The sequence below is a fragment of the Pseudonaja textilis genome, chromosome 8, assembly GCF_049901715.1.
Source record: "Pseudonaja textilis isolate UNSWEBS1 chromosome 8, rPseTex1.2, whole genome shotgun sequence".
NCBI lineage: Eukaryota > Metazoa > Chordata > Lepidosauria > Squamata > Elapidae > Pseudonaja > Pseudonaja textilis.
In genome coordinates, this window is record NC_141997.1 from 20453431 (window position 1) to 20472942 (window position 19512).

Sequence of the window (19512 nt, forward strand, 5' to 3'; positions counted from 1 at the left end):
AGCTATCAGAATTCCCTGAATTACACCCCAGGGAATTCTGAGAGTTGAAGTTCACATATCTTCAGGTTGTCATCTTGAAGCCTGAGAAATACAATGCTAAATTGAACCACCCATGATATGTAAACATTCAAAAAACTCTGGTCATGGAGGCCTGGAATCTTGCAGCCCAGATCTGCTAGCCTTAGGTTCTCCACATTATAAGATAAGCAAGCTTTAGATATTGGAAATTAAAAAAAATCCCACTTCCTAAAAGAAAACAATGGTAAACTACACTGCTCAAAAAAATAAGTCCACCAATCTTAAAATTGCCAAGTTTGGAGACCCCTTATTTAGTGCCTCGTAAAAGAAGCTCCTCCGGCTGCAACCCCCTCCGCCCCACACACATCTCCTTTCTGCATCGCAGCCTAAACGCTGCCAGACGCCACCCCAGGCAAGGAAAAATGCCCGGATCAAGCCTAATAAGGAGACGTCAGGACGGACAGTGGGCGGGTTAGTTGCGTGTGTGCAACGCCTGCTTGGGTTCGTTCCACTGATCCGCCGGGACGCGCGTGGGGTGCCCGGCTCGATTCGCCGCGATTTGGGCCTTTCAGCGGCAGCAATAGCAGCAAGACCTTCCCTCCAAAATGCAGGTTAGCCCAATTAGACCGTGTTATCTCCCGTGCCTGCCTGCCTGCCTGCCTGCCTAATAGGGGCGGGATTTCGAGGGAGGGTTAGCCGCCGGGGAGGCGAGAATCCGGAAGAATAGCTGGCTTAGCTGGATTTGTGCTTCGTGGGTGGGTCGATTTAGCGTTGTATTTCTCGGGCTTGGCAGCCTGGAGATGTGTGAAACTTCAGCGCTCAGAATTCGCCCAGCCTGGGGGAATTCTGGGAATTGAAGTCCACATCTTTACAAATAGCCAAGCTTGAGAAACCCTAGAGCAAACTACACGTGGTGGTGACTCTTCCGCCTGTGTTTCTTTTCGCTTGCTGAGTGTTCGTTCAGCGCATGCTCCGAGACCGCTTTCCCGGGTACTGTGGATGAGTGAATAGAATAGAATAGAATAGAATTCTTTATTGGCCAAGTGTGATTGCACACACAAGGAATTTGTCTTTGGTGCATATGCTCTCTGTATACATAAAAGAAAAGATAGATTCGTCAAGAATCATCATGTATCAGAGTGGTCAATGTCTGGAATACTCTACCTGACTCTGTGGTTTCTTCCCCAAACCCCAAAAACTTTAACCTTAGACTGTCTACTATTGACCTCACCCCTTTCCTAAGATGTCTGTAGGCACCAACGTGCCTACCGTCCGTCCTATTGTTTCTTTTTATTTTTCTTATATGTATCCATTTGATGTATTCATAACTATGTTTATACTTACACCTTTTATCTTATAATCACTTGACAAATAAATAAAAATAGGGTACAATAAGCAATCAGATCATACTAGTGTGGAAAGGGAATTTCACGAAGGCAGTAGTATCACAAAAAAACAGGAAAAGCCCAAGGGGAACATCAGGTCAGCCAGAAAACAAACTTACATAGGAAAAGGAATCAAATAAAAAGTATTAAAGAATCCCTACAGACAAAAGCCTAAGTAATTAAGAAAACTAGACAAATAGGAAAAGGAAACAAAAGATAATTTAGAAAACCCTTACAAACACAGGACATACCAATAAGCAAAACAAACAGACAAAAGACACAAAATATAAATTACAAAAGGGACAGACAGGAGATTGCCACAGAACAAATATGAAAAACTATCTTAAACCTAAAAGAGATTACAGAAAACCAATAATACAATCTGGCCACCTTGTGGAGTTTGCCCTCCGGCGGAAATAAAGACAAACTCAAACAGGATTTGAAACAGGCACAAATGCAAACACTCACACAAAATCAACTTACAAAGGGAGAAAAGGGTATAAAAAACCAGGGACTTACCATAAGAAGCTAGCTAGCCCAGGAACGCAGACTTCTTGCTGTTCTCCAGCTTCCTGAAAAATAAAAAGATCCAGCTTTCAAGCAGTTGTCCATATCCTTGCGCCGGAGCTCTCCCAGCGGGAAAATTGAATCCTCGAAAGAAAGGCATTTTGACACCTTTCAACACTAGGAAACTTGTAAAGATACAAGCGACATAGTTACAGTCATACAGTCACAAGTGGGAGGGGATGGGTGATAAGGAGTGATGAGAAGATTAACAGTAATAGTAGGGCAGACTTTGTAAATAGTTGAACAGTGTTGAAGGAATTATTTGTTTAGCAGAGTGATGGGGTTCGGGGGGGGGGGAACGGTTCTTGTGTCTAGTAGTTCTTGTGTCTATAGCGTCGTTTTGAAGGAAGGAGTTGAAACAGTTTATGTCCGGGATGTGAGGGGTTTGTACAGAAGTTAAAGTATGTATTTAAGATCGAAAGAGGATTGAAGATGTTAGCTAGTTTGGATAACGAAACGTCTGCAAGCAAGCAACCAAGCTCAGAGGGCACCAAGGACCCTTCATTTCAACCTGAGCTACAAACACTCTCCTTTCTTAGTATATATTCTTAGGACTATCCTAAGTTCTTGCAATAATTGCTCCCGTGTTTGGAGGAGTAGAAAAAATAAAGCCGGGCTTTGTTTTCGTTTAACTGTTTTTCCTGGTTGTAAATGATAGGGAAGGGAAAAGCTGAAAATTGTAGCCAGACTGTAGATTGCTTGACTAGAGAAGATGGATTGGGTGCCTGAACCCACAAACACCAGTGTCCTCTCAGGGTAATATAATTTTAATCCGACATAATGACTTTAAAGCTGCAAAGTATAATTAGTAAAATTATTACAATTTAAAGCAGGTCTGTTAAACTGGTGGCCCACGGGCTGGATGTGTCACATGCCAGCCACGCTCAACCTGACTTGACAAAGGCAAAAAAAAGTCACGTTATGTCACATGATGTGATCGAGTTTGACACCTGTGCTTTAAAGAAAAGAAGATAGCAACAGAACTTCCCCCACTGTTCCGAGTACTGTTTCTTAATACCGTAAGATAAATTATTTATTATTTAGCAACTTTATATAGTCACCCACCTCACAAATTGACTTTGGGCAGCATACAACAAAACAGATAGTTAAAACAAGTATTAATAACAAGTAAACACAAGTAAACATAAGTAGAAGTTAGACTGTGGGAAAATGATTTAACACTTTATCTGCCTACATAATAAAACATGGGAAGGAAACTTGGAAGGAGACATGAGACCTTTCAGCAAAGTGCTGCTCAGCCATTCAGAGGCTGGGTTTTTTCACATTTTTATTGGTTTATCAAAATATAAAATGCAAAGAAAAGTAGAAAACTAGGGGGGAAGAGAAGGAAAGAAAATATGGAGTAGAGGGGGAAAAAGAAAGAAAAAGACATTGACTTCCATCTCTCTTTAGCACAGTAGAAGATAATTACAACTGTTTACTTTTACACACTAGTACCGTATATACTAGTCGTTTCTGTAGCAAAAACCTATCTAATCAGCAAAAATAAAATCCAAGTTATATTTTTCCCATTGCAAGCACAATATCCAGAAGCAATTTCCAAATAGAAAGAAAATTAAATATATTATCTCCTTTGGATGAAGGAATCAATTTAATCATCTCTGGTTCTCCATGCAGAGTTTATGAGCAGCTCTCTTGAAATTTGCGTTTATTCTTGCATCTGTAATATCTCATCCCAGAATCTTTTGTTATAATACATTTGCTTGTAATTGAAAGTCCAAGAAAGGTTTATTTAATGTCAATTCTTATAAGCCAAAGTACAGCTCTTGTTGCGGCTTAGTGTTTTGCTCAGTCATAAAAGGATGTCCCAGAATTGATTTGTTCTTTTTCTTTTTTGTGTGTTTTCATAGAGTCCTTACTTCCAGTATTATCACTTGAATTTTACTTTATTGAATTTGGCCTGTCAAGAAGGAGAGCATGTGTTAATTTTCTGCTGGTCTCTTGACTCCATAAGAAACACCATGAAGTGATTATACTATTTGATTTCCATCTGTTCCATGCTTAATGCATTTTTTAGCCACTTCTATGATTTTACTGGCATAATGATGGTGTAGTATAGTTGCATACATTGTTGTGTCTTTATTTTCTTCCATATGCAAATGTTTAGATGTTATTGAAATTGGTTGAAAAATATTGCTGTTTTTATATCTTAATTTGTACTATATTTTTACTGGTTTTAGCTATTGGTTGCTTTTCCGTGGTTTTTTTATTTACCTTTTTTGTCTTATGGAAGCAGACTTGGATGTTTACGGGGAAAAAAGTCCCTCTGGCAGGACTTGAAATTCAGTATACACCAGAGATGTTTCTATTAGGAATAATGGAGGGGAATGTAAACAAAGTTGGAACTTATTTAATTATACACATAATTACGGCAGCAAGAATAACATTTGCCCAAAACTGGAAGGCAAGAGAGATTCCAAGTAAAGATGCCTTGATTGGGAAAATATTACAATGCTCCAAATTAGATTGACTTACACTTGAATTGAAGTAGATGAACTAGAATATTATTTAGTTTAGTTTAGTTTACTTTATTGTCATTGCACCTTGTACAACGAAATCAAACACCATCTTCAGTGCACATCATGACCATGAAAATAAACACAAACACACATCCTTTACCCTTCACACATTGAACCGAAAACCCCCGACACCGCACCAACACTGCACTATACAGTATAAAATATGGAACAAATTCTATAAATGGAGGGATATGAAAGGATGTTCATAGATTTAAAATAAATACAGAAGTGTTAAAAAGGAATATAAAGATAATTGAAGAAATGATACACAAAAATGTATATAAATGTATTAACCTTTTTCTTTCTTTATTTCTAACTGTCAAAAGATTGGACAGAAATGTATGTCAAAGAAGAAACACCACATTCACTGTTTTTTAATGTTTATATCTAATAAAAAAAATTTTTTTTAAGTCCTTCTGGGTTCAACTGAATTGTCTCCCTTAAAATAGGATTAGCTTAAATATTTCATTAACCATGCACTGTATCTGTACAGACATGCAAATTGGGTTGTAGACATGGGGTTTGGTATTCCTTCTTGCCAGCAATCCACCATGTTTTTCAAAGGAATCTTCAAATTCTGCAGTAAAGTTGATACAGTCTTAATATGTAGGGAGTCAGAATAAGGTTCTCTGTTGATGATGGTGCTCTTATCATTTTATGTTCTAGGATCCTAATGCAGATACAGAATGGAATGACATCTTGCGTAAAAAAGGCATCCTTCCACCCAAAGAAAAGCTGAAAGAACAAGAACAGGCGGAAGAAGAAAGGGAGCAGCAGATCCTCCAGCAACAATCAGTTGGCAAGCAGTCTTGTTTAGTATGCTGAATTAATATGAAAGTCCTATTATCCAGTTTTCTGGGTTATTTTTCACCTCAAAATATAGGCGCCTTCTCACTGCAAACAAGGGTCTCTGTAACTTCATTGAGCCTTGTGTAAGGCTCATTTTGAGTTTTGGATATCTTGGGTGAAAAGGTTTCAAAATTAATTCTTGTACTTGAAAAGTAAGGATCAGGACTATCTGTGGAGATTCTCGGTCATCTAGGCCTTGATTGCCCCAAAGGTGCTTTTTCAAGAGGCAACTGGACTTTCTGGTTTTTCTTTGAAGACATTTCACTTCTCATCCAAGAAGCTTCTGTCCATCCTTCCATTCCCCACCATCCAGCCAGAGCTGAAGAAGTTTCTTTGGAAGCGAAACATTTTCAAAGAAAAACCAGAAAGTTCAGTTGCCTCTTGAAAAAGCACCTTTGGGATAAGGACCAGGAGAAATATTCAGAACTGTTTGTGTTTCTGATGACTGGTTAAACTCAGTGAATTTCCAACTGCTGTTTACACTATAGGCTGGGATTTAATTCTCAGGACATGTAACTGATAGACTTTGATCTACACTACATATATAATTTTAATGAAATACAGGTAATCCTCAATTTATGACTGTAATTAAGGCCAAAATTACAGTGGTAAGTCATGCTGGTTGTTAAACAGGTCAACATGTAAATCATGCCTGATTTTACATCCTTTTTTGTAATGGTTGTTAAGTGAATACCACAGTTTTTAAGAGAATGCTACAGTCGTTAAATCAATCCATTTTCCACAATTAACCTTTTTTTCTGGAAATAGGAAGTAAATGCCAGTTTTTGGCCAAAAAGGGCAATTTGACTTTGGAAACAACCATAAATGCAGACCAGTTGCCTGAGTGGCCAAAATAGGATCACATGACCAGGCGGGTGATTATTGGAACTTCAAATCCAGATCATACCTAGTCTTGGGGAGGTTTGTTAGAACTTCAAATGGTTGCTAAGCATTTGTAAATGTTGTAAATTGAAGAGTACCTGTATAAAATTAGCAGTGAAGGCACCCTCATTGCATAAATTATTTTTATATACTTCTGGTCTTTTTTTTTTTTAGTAAGACATTTGGCAACTACTATAGATTATGATTTGTTTTTAGGTGAAATAGAACTACCCTATAGATTATAGAAAGTCAGAGAAACTTTGACTGAGAGCTACAAACTACATATGTATATCATTCTGCATTTTTTTTGTAAAAGTCATAGCAATCTTAAAAACATGCCCCTAGGTCAACAGTAATGAATAATCTAGAATTCCAGAGATTCTCTTAGTTGAAAAGGACTTGCTTGCTTACTCATTCGTTTGTTCATTCATGCGTGCATGCATTCAATTTATATGCATCCCATCTCACTCTTGGAGCAACTCTGGGAGGCTTACAAAATGATAAAAATATAAATATAACAACAATTACAATTAATAAGAATTAAATAGAGAATATAAACCAAGGGGATGGATAGCACAGGGATGTAGTCTTCTCTCTTGCCTCATCATCTACCTCCCTTATAGAGTGCCCCCTCTATAATGAATTTCCAAACTTGGCCTGTTTCAAACCAAGGAGAGTAACATTTATGAAATCTGCCTTAGATCAACTAATATAACTGGTAAGGTTGTTCATGAGACTGGAGAGGTGGCCTTAGCATGTGATCAGCAGTAAGGATATTGTTTTTGAATCCATTTGCTTGATTCATGGGGTGCTCTTTTCAGAGTTAAAAATGCTTTTGTTGAGCAAGATTGTGCCCCTTGGCAAGATTTAAAATTGCCTTTCTTATTATACGTCATTTAGAAAAGAAGCAGATGATTGCTGCCTAAAATAAGAATTGGCTCAGTGGGAGCAATAGCCTGATAGCAAATGAATACTCCCAGCAAGTTAGTTGCAGGAACCCAGTTAATGGGATGGCATCATTCTGAGGGCAATAACAATTAGGTTCAAGTCTGTGTAGAAGTGATTCACTTTTCATTTGCAACAAGTTTGTTACAGACATGAACATGTGATGGAGAGAACTGTGCCTAATTTAACAAACCATCATTTTCACAGCATGATCTGTAGCAAGTTTCCCAGCCTTAGCCATTTTAAAATGTGTGGACATCAATTCCCAGAATTCCCAAAACAAGTCCGTAGGTCTTAAAGTTGCTAAGGTTAGAAAACCCTGCTCTGCACTATCCTACTATCCTATTCTATCCTGCACTATCCTATCCTATCCTACTGCAAAGTTTCTTCATGAGATTCACCTATAAGCTCAATAAGCTCACTTGGAAGGATCTTGAAGTTGACTTTCTGTTGCTGCCCTAGTTTTTGGACTGCCTCCCTTGCACAGATAAGGAATCTCGCACAACTATTAACATTTTAAAAAGCTTTTAATTCATTTTTGGTTATTTAAACTATTGGTTAATATAATAATACTGTCTTTTATTGGATTCAGTTGGTGGCTTTGACTTATACCTAGTTTAAATAATATGAGTTAAGAGTGAAATAAATACATAAGATGAGGCGAAGTGCAGTATGTCCACTCCTACTTCCTGGCCCCGTGCTAAATCAGAACTCTAGATCAGGCTTGTCCAACCTGCGGCCCAAGGGCCGCATGCGGCCCAGGTCACCTTGTAATGCGGCCCAGTGCCCACCCCAACCTTTGTGCCAGAGCCAGCGAGGAGGAAGAGGAGAAGCAGGCACGAGGCAGGGCGAGGCGAGTGCCAGACCAAGCAGCAACAGAAAAAGCAGGCGCCGTCAGAGCGCCACCTCCTGCTGTTGCCACTACCGCCATCGCCGCCACTTCTGCCCCCGCCGCTTCTGCCCCCGCTGCCACTTCTGCCCCTGCCGTCGCTGCCGCTTCTGCCCCCGCCACCTCTGCTTCTGCCCCCGCCACCGCTGCTGCTTCTGCCCCCGCCGCTGCTGCTGCTTCTGCCTTCCAGTCCTGCCTCATCCAGCCGGGCCATTTGCAGGAGGAGAGGTAGGCGCGAGGTGGGCAAGCTTTCTCCCCCACCCCCGCAAAATTTGGCCGGAAAATAAACCATGATAAAAAAAAACGTGATAAAAAAACTGTGATAAAAAATAAATAATTTTTAATAAATAATTAATAATAAAAACATCTCGCTAACTTCATTTCCAAATAAATTTAATATGTTAACTATGTTTTCTATGGTTTTTTTTTTGGATGATCAAGTATCGTTACTGTTATTTTATTTTATGTGCGGCCCAAATCAAATTTTCATCTTCTAATGTGGCCCAGGGAAGGTGAAAGGTTGGACACCCCTGCTCTAGATGGTATGAACTCTAAAGTGCATTCAATAACAGAGAAATAAAATTTTCCTTTAGGGTTTTTTGCAGAGGTTGAAAGAGCAACAGATGGTACAGGAAAAATGCAAGATTATGCTGGCTAAGGGACAAGATTTGGTTCTCTACATGTGTTAGCTGCCTGAGATTTATTAAAAACTCACAAAGAGGACTGTTATTTATTTTTGCCAACACAAAGATGTACAGAGCAAAAATTTTGTCGACTTAACACGCGAGCTGTCTTTAAATGGCTTCTATTCATAAAATTTATATGATTCAAATTCAAAGGAGATCTTTGTGTGTAATTCTGTATTGTCTGTGGTCTGAAATTTGTCCTTTGTAAGAGTTACGAACCTCTCTTTTTTTTACTGGTGACTCTGTATTTCTTCCATATCAGTTAAGACCTATGAAGATATGACTCTGGAGGAACTTGAAGAAAATGAAGATGAATTCAATGAGGAGGATGAACGTGCTATAGAAATGTACAGGTGAGAATATTTTGTTGAATGTGCCATAAATAAAGATATAGTTGTAATTGGAAATCATTGTTGATGTTATAAGGCAGTGGTGGCTAACCTTTTTCGGCTCCTGTGCCAATAATTGCGCACTTGCTTGCTTGTGCACGCTTGTGTGCCAGCACCCAGAAGGCAATGCATGCGCATGCATGTGCCCCTCGCGCACTGCACATTTGCACATGCATGTGTGACTCACATGCCGTGCATGTGTGCATGCATGCATGATTCCCACCTTGTGCACCGTGCGTCTTCGCGCATGCACTCACAATTCCCTCTTGCACTGCACATGTGCGCATGTACGCATGATCCCCTCGCATGCAGCACATCCCTGCGCATGCGCATGTGTCTCCTGTGCACCCCCTCTGCCCCTGCACATGCGCATCAGCTGTCAGGTGGCGGCGCGCGCATGCATGCGCAGTGTGCTCTTCCGGGCGACCTCGTGTGCCGGGGGAAATGGCTCTGCGTGCTATTTCTGGCATGTGTGGCATAGGTTTGCCAACATAATTATAAGGTATGGTAAAGAATTCCGTTTTAGGTCAAGCCTTCCTCTATAACTGATAAAATAACCATTTGTATATAGGTAATCCTTATTTTCAGACTGTCCCAAAGCAATTACAACAATAATGAAAAAGTAAGTGTAGAAACAATCCTTGGAATATAATCTTTGAGGATCTGTAAAGCAAAGGAAAGCTAAAATTGCATTGTAAGTACAGTTGTGGATTCACTTAGCAACTGCCTCAATTGACCAAGTTGCCAGTATGAATTATTGCTAAATGAGAACTTTTTGTATGTACAAATTCACAGAAATACGGCCTGCATAAGGGTAGTTTAGCAGTGAGATCACTGGCACTCAGGTCTGTATAAAGCATTTGAAAAAAGAATGCTTGGCAATATATAGGATTGTGTGTAAACAGCTTGTTTCAAATTCCTGAAACAGCCACATCTTTTGCAAGGATTGTGGGTTGCTTTGGAAATTGTTTCTACCGTCTCTATGTGCACTGAGCAAACTAGCTGTGCATACATATGCCAATGTGTCATAGCATATGATAACAGAGAAGTAGAAAACTCATATCAAATTAATGGGTATTAATATAATAATGAGGATATGTATGATTCACTAAAAACAAATTATATGCATTACTCAAAAATTACGGTACTTTATATTATAGTTAAACCAGTGAAACCCATAAAAAGAAACAGGTATCCTGCATGTGCAATAAATCTTCACTGTAACAGTCACTTTGACAGTGCTTGACACAAATGTTCTTTTAAGAGACAAAATGAATGTTACAGTGAAGTTTTAAAGATATTTGCTCTATAAAAGATGCATTTGAAGCTTCTGCCTCTAAATCAATACTATGATATTGGCATTCACTCAAGAAGAAACCTAACCCCAGTAAATATGTTATGTAGCCAACATCATCTGGGAAATTATATTTCCAAATAAGTAATTGAAATGTTATCATTAAAACAAGAATTAGATAAATTAGAGGGTATTGCAGTAGTGTCCTTCCTTGGGTATAAGCCTCTTTTCAAGTGCAAGTAAGTGAAATGAGATAAATGTTTGCCTGTGCAGTTCATAAATCTTTTAGCTGGATCAGTACAAGTACCAGTTTTTTAGCGCTTCAAAGCACTTGCTCAATTTTTTTAAAGGGCCCAGGCTTGTCTAAAACTGCCAATATTATATAATATATATAATATATATTTTATAAAGTTTTAATAGTGGAATGACAAGAAAGGTCAGATATCTAGGACAGCCTGTGTCAAAGTGAATAATACACGACGGGCATAGAAAACAACTTCCTCACTCTTATAATCTGTAAGATCTGATCTTTCTCTTTTACAGTTTGGGGTTACTGAATCTAAATTATGATATTTAGACAGTTTCAGTCTAGATCCAAAATTAGTGCAGTTGGCGATGAAGACTCCCCTGAATCTAGGGACAAGGTGCACCTGTAGCACCAGTAGTTTTATTTGCTTCATTTTCCTTAATCTGGAGGGTAGTTTTAAATATCCTTTTTTCCATTCTGTACTACCCTTAATATCTATCTATGCCTTGTTTTAATCTCTCAAAAAATATGTATTCTAATTTTCATCTCCCTTATATTTTGATGTAAAAAGGGAAGAACCATAGTTCATGACATAATGTGAGTGGTAAGTCTGATTACTGGGGTTTGTTTAAACATCCACTGTAAAAGCAAACCATAGTTTCAGAGGATAAATGAACTACTGGTAGTTATAAACAAATTGTTATCTTTTAAATACTTGCTTGTAATATTGGGATATAAGCATTGCCCGACATCCATTATAATTGACAATGCTGGGCGAAGCTTGGTGGGTGTGGCAGGGGAAGGATACTGTAAAATCTCCAGTCAGAGGTGGTATTTGCCAGTTCTCCAAACTACAGAAAATTTCTGCTACCGGTTCTCCAGAACTGGTCAGAACCTGCTGAATACCACCTCTGGGTTTATTGCAATGTTACATATTAGATTTCCTGCTAAATATGGCCTGAACAAAGAATGATCACTCTGGCTAGAAATTCTGGGATTAGCAGCCCCAGACATCTGAAGGACCCCGATTGGAGAAAGCTGGCTCTGTTCTGAATAACTAAACATTTTTCTATAAAGAGAAAATTATATATGTATGTATGTATGTACAAATTTCTTTTCTTGATTCTATATTGTGCAGGCAGCAGAGAATAGCTGAATGGAAAGTGTCTCAAGCAAAGAATAAATTTGGACAAGTTTTGGAGATCTCAGGACAGGATTATATTCAGGAAATTACAAAAGCTGGCAAAAATATCTGGGTGATACTGCATCTTTACAAGCAAGGGTAAGCAAGCATTTCAAGGCTTTTTGTCTTCCTGGATAATTTTTCTCTGGTAGATCTGATCATTTGCTTCAGTATGGCAATCATGCTGCTAACTGCTGTCCAAGGAGAGGCATTAAAAGTATAATTTCCCCTTTTATGCCTAATTCAGTTGCAAGTCAAAGAGGTTGCAATAGAGCTTTCTGCTTATCATTGTAATAGTCTTAACTGTGTGGAAATGAGGATAGTTTCCTATTGACCTGAGAGATCCTCTATTGACCTGAGAGATCCTCTTCCCTTCAGTATACAAGTAATTCTCAACTTACAACCATTCATAAAGTTACCATTCGGAATTACAATGGCATTGAAAAATGTGTTTTTTTAATTTATTTTTTATTTAATTTATTATTTATTCACATTATCCCTGTCACAGTGTCTCTTGGTCACGTGATCAAAATTAGTTTGTTTGGCAACTGCCATGTATTCATAATGGCAAAAAAAGCTTGTAAAATCAGGTATGACTCATTTAACCTCCTTGTTTAGCAACAGAAATTCTGGTCCCAATTGTGGTTTTAAGTTGAGGACTACTTTAATAAGCAGTTTAGTGAAACTTGTAGATACAGTACCTACAAGTCATGCTTATTGCCCATTATGGACATTGGTTTTCTTTTGCATATGGGTCTTTGTTCTTCTTTCTTCAAATTTAGTATTCCCCTCTGTTCCTTGATAAACCAACACTTAAGTGGACTTGCCAAGAAGTTCCCGGATGTCAAATTTGTCAAAGCTATTTCTACAACTTGCATACCCAACTATCCTGATAGAAACCTCCCCACAATCTTTGTCTACCTGGAAGGTGACATCAAGGCCCAGTTTATTGGGCCACTGGTATTTGGAAGCATGAATTTGACAAGAGATGGTGAGTATCTATTTTGCAAGAAACAGAATACTTTTCTGCACAGAAAATTGGTTAAGGTAGTCTGACATCAAACTTCAGTGTGTTCTTATTTTCCTTCCTTAAATAATGTCCATATCAAAAAGTTAAGGATGCAAAAAGAAATCTCTTAAGTAAAAGAGATTTTGTTTTTTTTTGAGATAGTGGTCCTCTCTTCCTTCTGCTTTACCAGTTACTAGATATGTGTTCTTATATTTCCTATCAATTGAAGCTGTGCTGAACTGGCGTGGATAAATGCTTAACTAGTTTTTAAAATTGATTGAGTTTAATCTTAAATAATAAAAAAATGTTCCTTTTCTCAGAAGCTCAGATTGCATCAACATAGTAGGCAAGACTTGTTATATTTGGCACATCTTGGCAATTGTGTCATTGTGCTTTTTTGTAGGAGGAAAACTCTGACTATTAACATCAGTCCTTTTCTAGTACATGTTAGATAAACTGTATTATACAAGCAAAATGAACATACGTTTCTAGCATTGAAATAGGAATGAGTGCTTCCCCCTTAATGTTATCTACTTCATTTTGTTATTGTATCCCCCCCCCAGTTGTTTAGTCACTTTAATCATCATATCTGTAGAACTACCCCTAATATGGCCTCCTCCAATAGGAAGTCCCAGCATGTTCTATAGGCATGAAATGAAATTAAGCCCCTCCCCCCAAATTAAGGCCTATATTAAAACATGCGAAATGAGGGGGAATGGTGGTGGGGGCTTGCCATTAGGAAGTACTTTTGTTGCACACCCGGATATGGTGCTGCCTGCATTGACCCCGATACGAAGTGCCCCACCAATGCCGAGGTCAACATCCAAGCCATTGCCGCCCGCCCGCCTGAAGATGCAAGGGGGGGAATTAAGTCACCCCCAAAAAAGACGGCCTAGCCATTTTTTCAGGGCTCAAAAAAAAAAAAAGACCTGGCCTTATTATATGAAAAACACGGTAGTCTGAGTAGAAAATCCAGATCATGCTAATTTTCCTTTTAAGCTAACATAAATGAGATTGACTGATTAGGTTGCCCACAGAGTTAACAGTATGATATCTGATTAACTTGTACTATTGACTTGCTTCCATTTCTGGGATGTAAGCCAGTGTGAACATGTGCAATAAAAACCTGCTGCTACATGGAAGATGTCTGTTTTGTTGCTGTAAAGAAATAAGCAGGGGATTGGGTGTTTATGTCTTTGAGCTCTGCAAAAGATGCCAAACAGTAGTCGCAGTTCCAAATAAATTACAAACAAGATAAAGGAAGTGAGATGAAGTGTCCATTCTTGGCTAGCTGTAGCATGCCAGTTAATGTCCCAAAGGCTGCTTCAAGGAGTTTGTGTAGAACTTAAGCACTATAGTAAAAGTGAAAAAGAAAACAACAGATGGAATTGTTCAGAGGGAGAAGGAACATGGTGATACTTTATTCTTTCCAACTTCACAAGGCATTCACAATGTGTCATTTCTCCCTGTTGTTTATCTCTTACATTTAGAATTAGAATGGAAAATTTCTGAGTCAGGTGCCATTAAGACAGACCTGGAAGAGAACCCCAGGAAACAAATTCAAGACCAGCTGATGACGTCCATCAAGTGCTCTGTTCCAACAAAGAGAGAAGAAAGTGACTCAGAGGAGAATTAAGGCCTCATGCGCAGCTCTTTGCTGTGCTCAATTACTCAGAATTACTCTTCAATGAAACCAGAAGATTTATTGCTATAAAATAATGTGTTTTTATTTCAGCCTAACGAATATCAGTGGTGGTATTCTTTCTTGAAAAAGAAACTTTCATTATTCATACAGGAATAAAGTAAAAGCAATTTTTAAAGTTGACATGCCATTCAAATCACTTGTGATGGACATTTGACTTACAAATGTGGTATATACTCTTACCACTAACTGTGGTGTACGCTCCCCTGTGTTGCAGTGTCACTTTAGGACTTGATAAAAATTGTATGATAAATTTTGGAAGTGCTAGATTGATGGCTGTAGGCCTGTATTGATCAGATTAAGGTAACCTGTAGTAGGTTACTATTAACACAAAATTATCTAAATCAGTGGGTTTGTCTGCATATTTGTTTAAAAATCTTGAAATCAGATCAAGTACAAGTAGTCCTCAACTTACAACTATTCATTTAGTGACTGTTTGAAATTGCAACGGCACTGAAAAAACGTATGACTTATGACTAGTTTTCACATGACCGTTGTAGCATCTCTAGGCCAGGTGATCAAAATTGGGGCACTTGGCAACTGGCATTTATTTATGAGAGTTGCATTGTCCCAGGGCCATGTAATCAATTTTTGTAAAGTTCCCAGCTGGCTTCTCACGAGCAAAGTCAATGGGATAAACTAGATTCACTTAACAACCATATGATTCACTTAACAACTATCAACATTCTTAGCTGAATTATTGTTGTAAGTAGAGAACTATCTGTAAAGGAAATACAGAACAATTTGGAATAAAAATTGAGTCTGTTCCTCCTCTCTTGTATTCATGAGTTAGACTTAATTTATAACAACTGTAACTATACTTGATGGGTCATTAAAAATGCAATGAATTTATATTGTACAATGCATTATCTCTTCAACGTTTTGATATTTAAGTTATAATGGTCAAAAGAAATATGCAGAAAACATTGGCTTGGATGATTTCAGACTAGAAGTTCAATAATATGAATATTCACTGTTGCACTTTTGTAAATAACCTTGAATTTACATTATCTATAAATTTTAAGTGTAATTTTTTTGTTTATTGGTAAAACAAACATACTGAGGTATTTAAATCCTGTCTCCTATACTGAAAGAACTTACTTACACTTTGTATACCGGTAAAAAAAAACCCAGGGGAGACACGATAGCAGTTCCAATATTTGAAGGGCTGCCATAAAGAGGATGGGGTGTATGTCTGTCAACCTATTTCCCAAAGCATCCGAAGGCAAGACAAGAAGCAATGGATGAAAACTAATCAAAGAGAGATCCAACCTAAAAGTAAGGAGAAATTTCCTAGCAGAACAATCAACCAGCGAACACCTTGTCTTTAGAAGTTGTGGGTGCTCCATCACTGGAGGTTTTTAAGAGGAGACTGAACAGTATTTAAGAGGAGACTGACTGTCTGAAACGGTATAGGGCTTGACCAGGGGGTTGGACTAGAATACCTGCAAGGTCCCTTCCAACTCTGATATTCTTTGTCCTAAACCTCAAGAATTAATTACTCGCTGATAACATACACGTTGTATCCAACAGACATCAGCTTAAATGCATGTGTTCAGTTTACAGATTCATCATATTTTTCATTTTTTGCTTGAAACTTGGTTGGATTTCAGACTGCTTGATCTGGGCTAATCAACAGATTTTATAATACCTTGAATAACAAAGATATAACCAAGATTGCACAAATCCCTCTGTGAAAAAGACTAAGTTCAGCCCTCTCTGATCTCAAATGGACAGTTAAATAGAGCAAAACAATTAATTTGGACAACATTATTTCAGCCTTATAATGTAGTGGCTAGCAAGTATGTTATCGGAAATCCCTGTGTAGGGCTGGTTAGGGATCAAATTTTAACTTACATTCTCAGCCAATATCCCAGATTTATTGCTTAACTAATATTTTCACAACCCATTGTAGAGTCAGAAGAAAAGTTGTAGATTTGGAACTGTTTTATATATAGATTCCAAGTCAAGGCCTGAAGGTTGTGGGAATCTGGATAGGGAAGAACAGAGTCAAACTCAACCTTAGCAATTCCAAGTGCATTGTAATCATGACCACCTCATCTGGAGGTCCATCTTATTTGTAAATGGGATCCAGACAATCAAGTGCATAATTTGCGCCCCCCCTTCCCCCCGATGAACAAGTCCTAACTGAACAGCAGATGGCTGCCATTTATTGGAGGACCTTGAATCCAGATTTCCACAAATCTGCACATTCCTGGCTTAGGAAGTCTGGGTTATTGCAATTCACTTTTGGTGGTGCATTTGAAGAACACTTGGAAGCTATAGTTGGTCCAGATTGCAGGAATATAGGTGTCCGTGTAATACTACTACTTCACAAGTTGGCCTGGTCACTAATTTATTTCCAGGTGATTTCAAGCTATTGGTTATTACAATATAATGTCCTTCAAGACACGGAGTGGTTATTTCCTGGACCTATTTCTGATTATCTCTGCCCATCCATAGGATATAACAACTGCACACTCTAGGTCCCTGTCCCTTAGGGTATGTCATCATCTGAGATTTGTTACCCTGAGTTATCTATCTGAATCATGTCTAGATCTGGCTGGGGAATTCTGGGAGTTGAAGTCTATCCATCTTAAGTTGTTAAGGTTGAAAAATACTGCTCTAGAGAGTGACTACTGTATGTAAATTGACTAAATAATAAAACCCTTTGAGTGTTCAGTTTAATATTAGCACAGCTTTTCAGTACTTGTATGTTGCAGTTATGAACATGAGAACGTTCCTCTGCATTAGACTAGATTCCTCTAATTCAGATTCCTAATCCAGGAATTCTTAATCCAGGTGTTTATGTATATGTACCACCACACATATGGCAGGTTCTGGGGAACCAGTTCAATAGGAAGAATAGATTTACACCAGAGCTGGTATTCAGCAGGTTCTGACCAATTCTAGAGAACCGATAGCGGAAATTTTGAGTAGTTTGGAGAACTGGCAAATACCATCTCTGGCTGGCGATTTTACAGTATTCTTCCCATGCCACACCCACCAAGCCACACCCATAGAACCGGTAGTAAAAACATTTGAATCCCACCCCTGATTTACACCATCAACATGTATGCCTTGTTAGCCATCAAATACCTGGTATAGTGAGCTGTATGGGTTAGAGTCTCCCCAAATGTGAAATGTACCACAGAAAGTAATGGAGAATACAAGGCTATGATCCTGTGGGATTTCCAAATCCAGAAGGAAAAGCGGTTATTGGCCAATTGTGATATTGGACATAGTAGTAATAGACAAGGGTTAGAAGATAGCAGCGGTACCAAGTGACAGCATGATCAGGAAGAAGTATGAAAAGCTGGAGAAGTTCTAGGGCCTGAAGGAAGATCTAGAGGATGTGAAATGTAAAGACCAAGGTAGTCCCAGTGGTGGTAGGAGCACTCATGAGCTGGGAGAGTGGCCCCAACAAATCCCAGGAACAGAGCTCTGTCCAGAAGAGAGTGCAGTGCTAGGAACAGCTAAGATCCTGCAAGAACCCTCAAACTCCCAGGCCTTGGTAGAGGACTTGACACTGAGAGAAACATAAACCACCCATTGTGTATGTGTGTCTATGTGCGTGTCCATGGAATACATGACAGTTAAAAACATTTCACCTGTCTCATGTGAAAAGACTTTTGAATTATCTCTGGCCATAGTGAAGAAATATTGAAGAAATTAGGTATGCCTGAAGATGGCACTATTTACCACAGAAAGTCCATTGTCCTCTTGAAACAATCCTGGGGATATTTATTAGATAATAGACTTTCTGCAGTTGCCAAGTTGGCATACAGTAGTGACAGGCAATGACTAGTCTCTATTCTGTGTCTGTTGCTTATGCTCCAAGTAATCACCCATTACTTTCTATCCAATGTAATGGATAACAAAGCTTAACGGATTCTGTATACCCTTGGATGGTGTTGGAATAACGAGGAAAATACTATAATGCTAGAGAGAGTTAAGGCCTACTTATGTCTGTCTCATTTTTTGGCTGGGTTTGTGTGAGATGAAAGTAACATTGTGGGGACATAGCAGAAAATGGGTTGGTAGGCCATATTTGTGTCATGGTTAAGTGCATATGGGCAAAGATATAAATAGTTAACATATCTGACATTAATTTTCAGCAGTTCATGATTCAGGATTTTTAAAAAGTTGTATATCAGAAAATTCAGTGCTCAGTAATGAGTATTGTTCAGGATGCTTTGCAATGTTTTTTTCAATAATTAGTAAGTACCCATGAATGTAAGATTCAGCTTATAAACTGATAATGATATCAAATTTTAAATTGTTGCATACTTAAAACATGAATATGAACTTAGGGAGAGACTTAGGAATCATTTTTCTTAGAATATTTTTATAGAATTTTTAACGATCCCTGAACCTTTTTTGAACTCTTAGACCTCTTATTTATATAGAACATTATTTTATTTGCTGCGGTGTTCAATATGTATCATTGGCAGGTATTTTCCACCTCGATCAACCCAGGAGAAAATTTAAAAAATCAGGATGGCACTAATTTTCAATAATTTTTTATGTTCAGCCAGTGTAGCACTTGACTTTGCAAATAGTTGGCTTTCTTCCCAAAGGTTTAATTAGAGTCTTTGCTCACCAAGGCTGATAGCTATTCAGACAGGGATGGATTTTCTCATAGGGACACCATGAAGTGTATGATTGGTAGAAGAACACTACATTTTTTCTAGCAAAATAGGAGGAGCAAAGTGTCACATTTTTCATACTGGCCATGGCCCTGATCGGAGTTGGATTTTCCTAACATTTAAAAGGGGGAAATGAAATCCTATGATACAGGTCTGCAATTCCAATTGCAAGCCATGACAGTTGTTAAGGGAGGTCATCACATGACCATGGTTAACTTTCACAGCAGTCATGAAGCAAACCCCACATTAAGTGGACCAACGTTCGCTAAAGTTTTTTG

At 38.4% G+C, this 19512-nt stretch overlaps 1 protein-coding gene across 1 annotated transcript; it reads left to right on the plus strand.

Moving 5' to 3' along the window:
- The first annotated feature begins 462 nt into the window (after positions 1 to 462).
- Positions 463 to 15615, plus strand: PDCL3 (phosducin like 3). The gene is made up of 6 exons (XM_026707459.2): positions 463 to 629; positions 5177 to 5309; positions 9024 to 9114; positions 11830 to 11973; positions 12657 to 12865; positions 14374 to 15615. The coding sequence occupies exons 1-6, from the start codon at positions 624 to 626 to the stop codon at positions 14517 to 14519; spliced, it is 729 nt and encodes a 242-aa protein (XP_026563244.1). The 5' UTR covers positions 463 to 623; the 3' UTR covers positions 14520 to 15615.
- Positions 15616 to 19512: the final 3897 nt, after the last annotated feature.

Coding starts and splice junctions, on each gene's coding strand:
- PDCL3 (XM_026707459.2), top strand. Junction 5,310..9,023: donor CCTCCAGCAACAATCAGTTG/GCAAGCAGTCTT, acceptor CTTCCATATCAG/TTAAGACCTATGAAGATATG. Junction 12,866..14,373: donor CATGAATTTGACAAGAGATG/GTGAGTATCTAT, acceptor TCTTACATTTAG/AATTAGAATGGAAAATTTCT.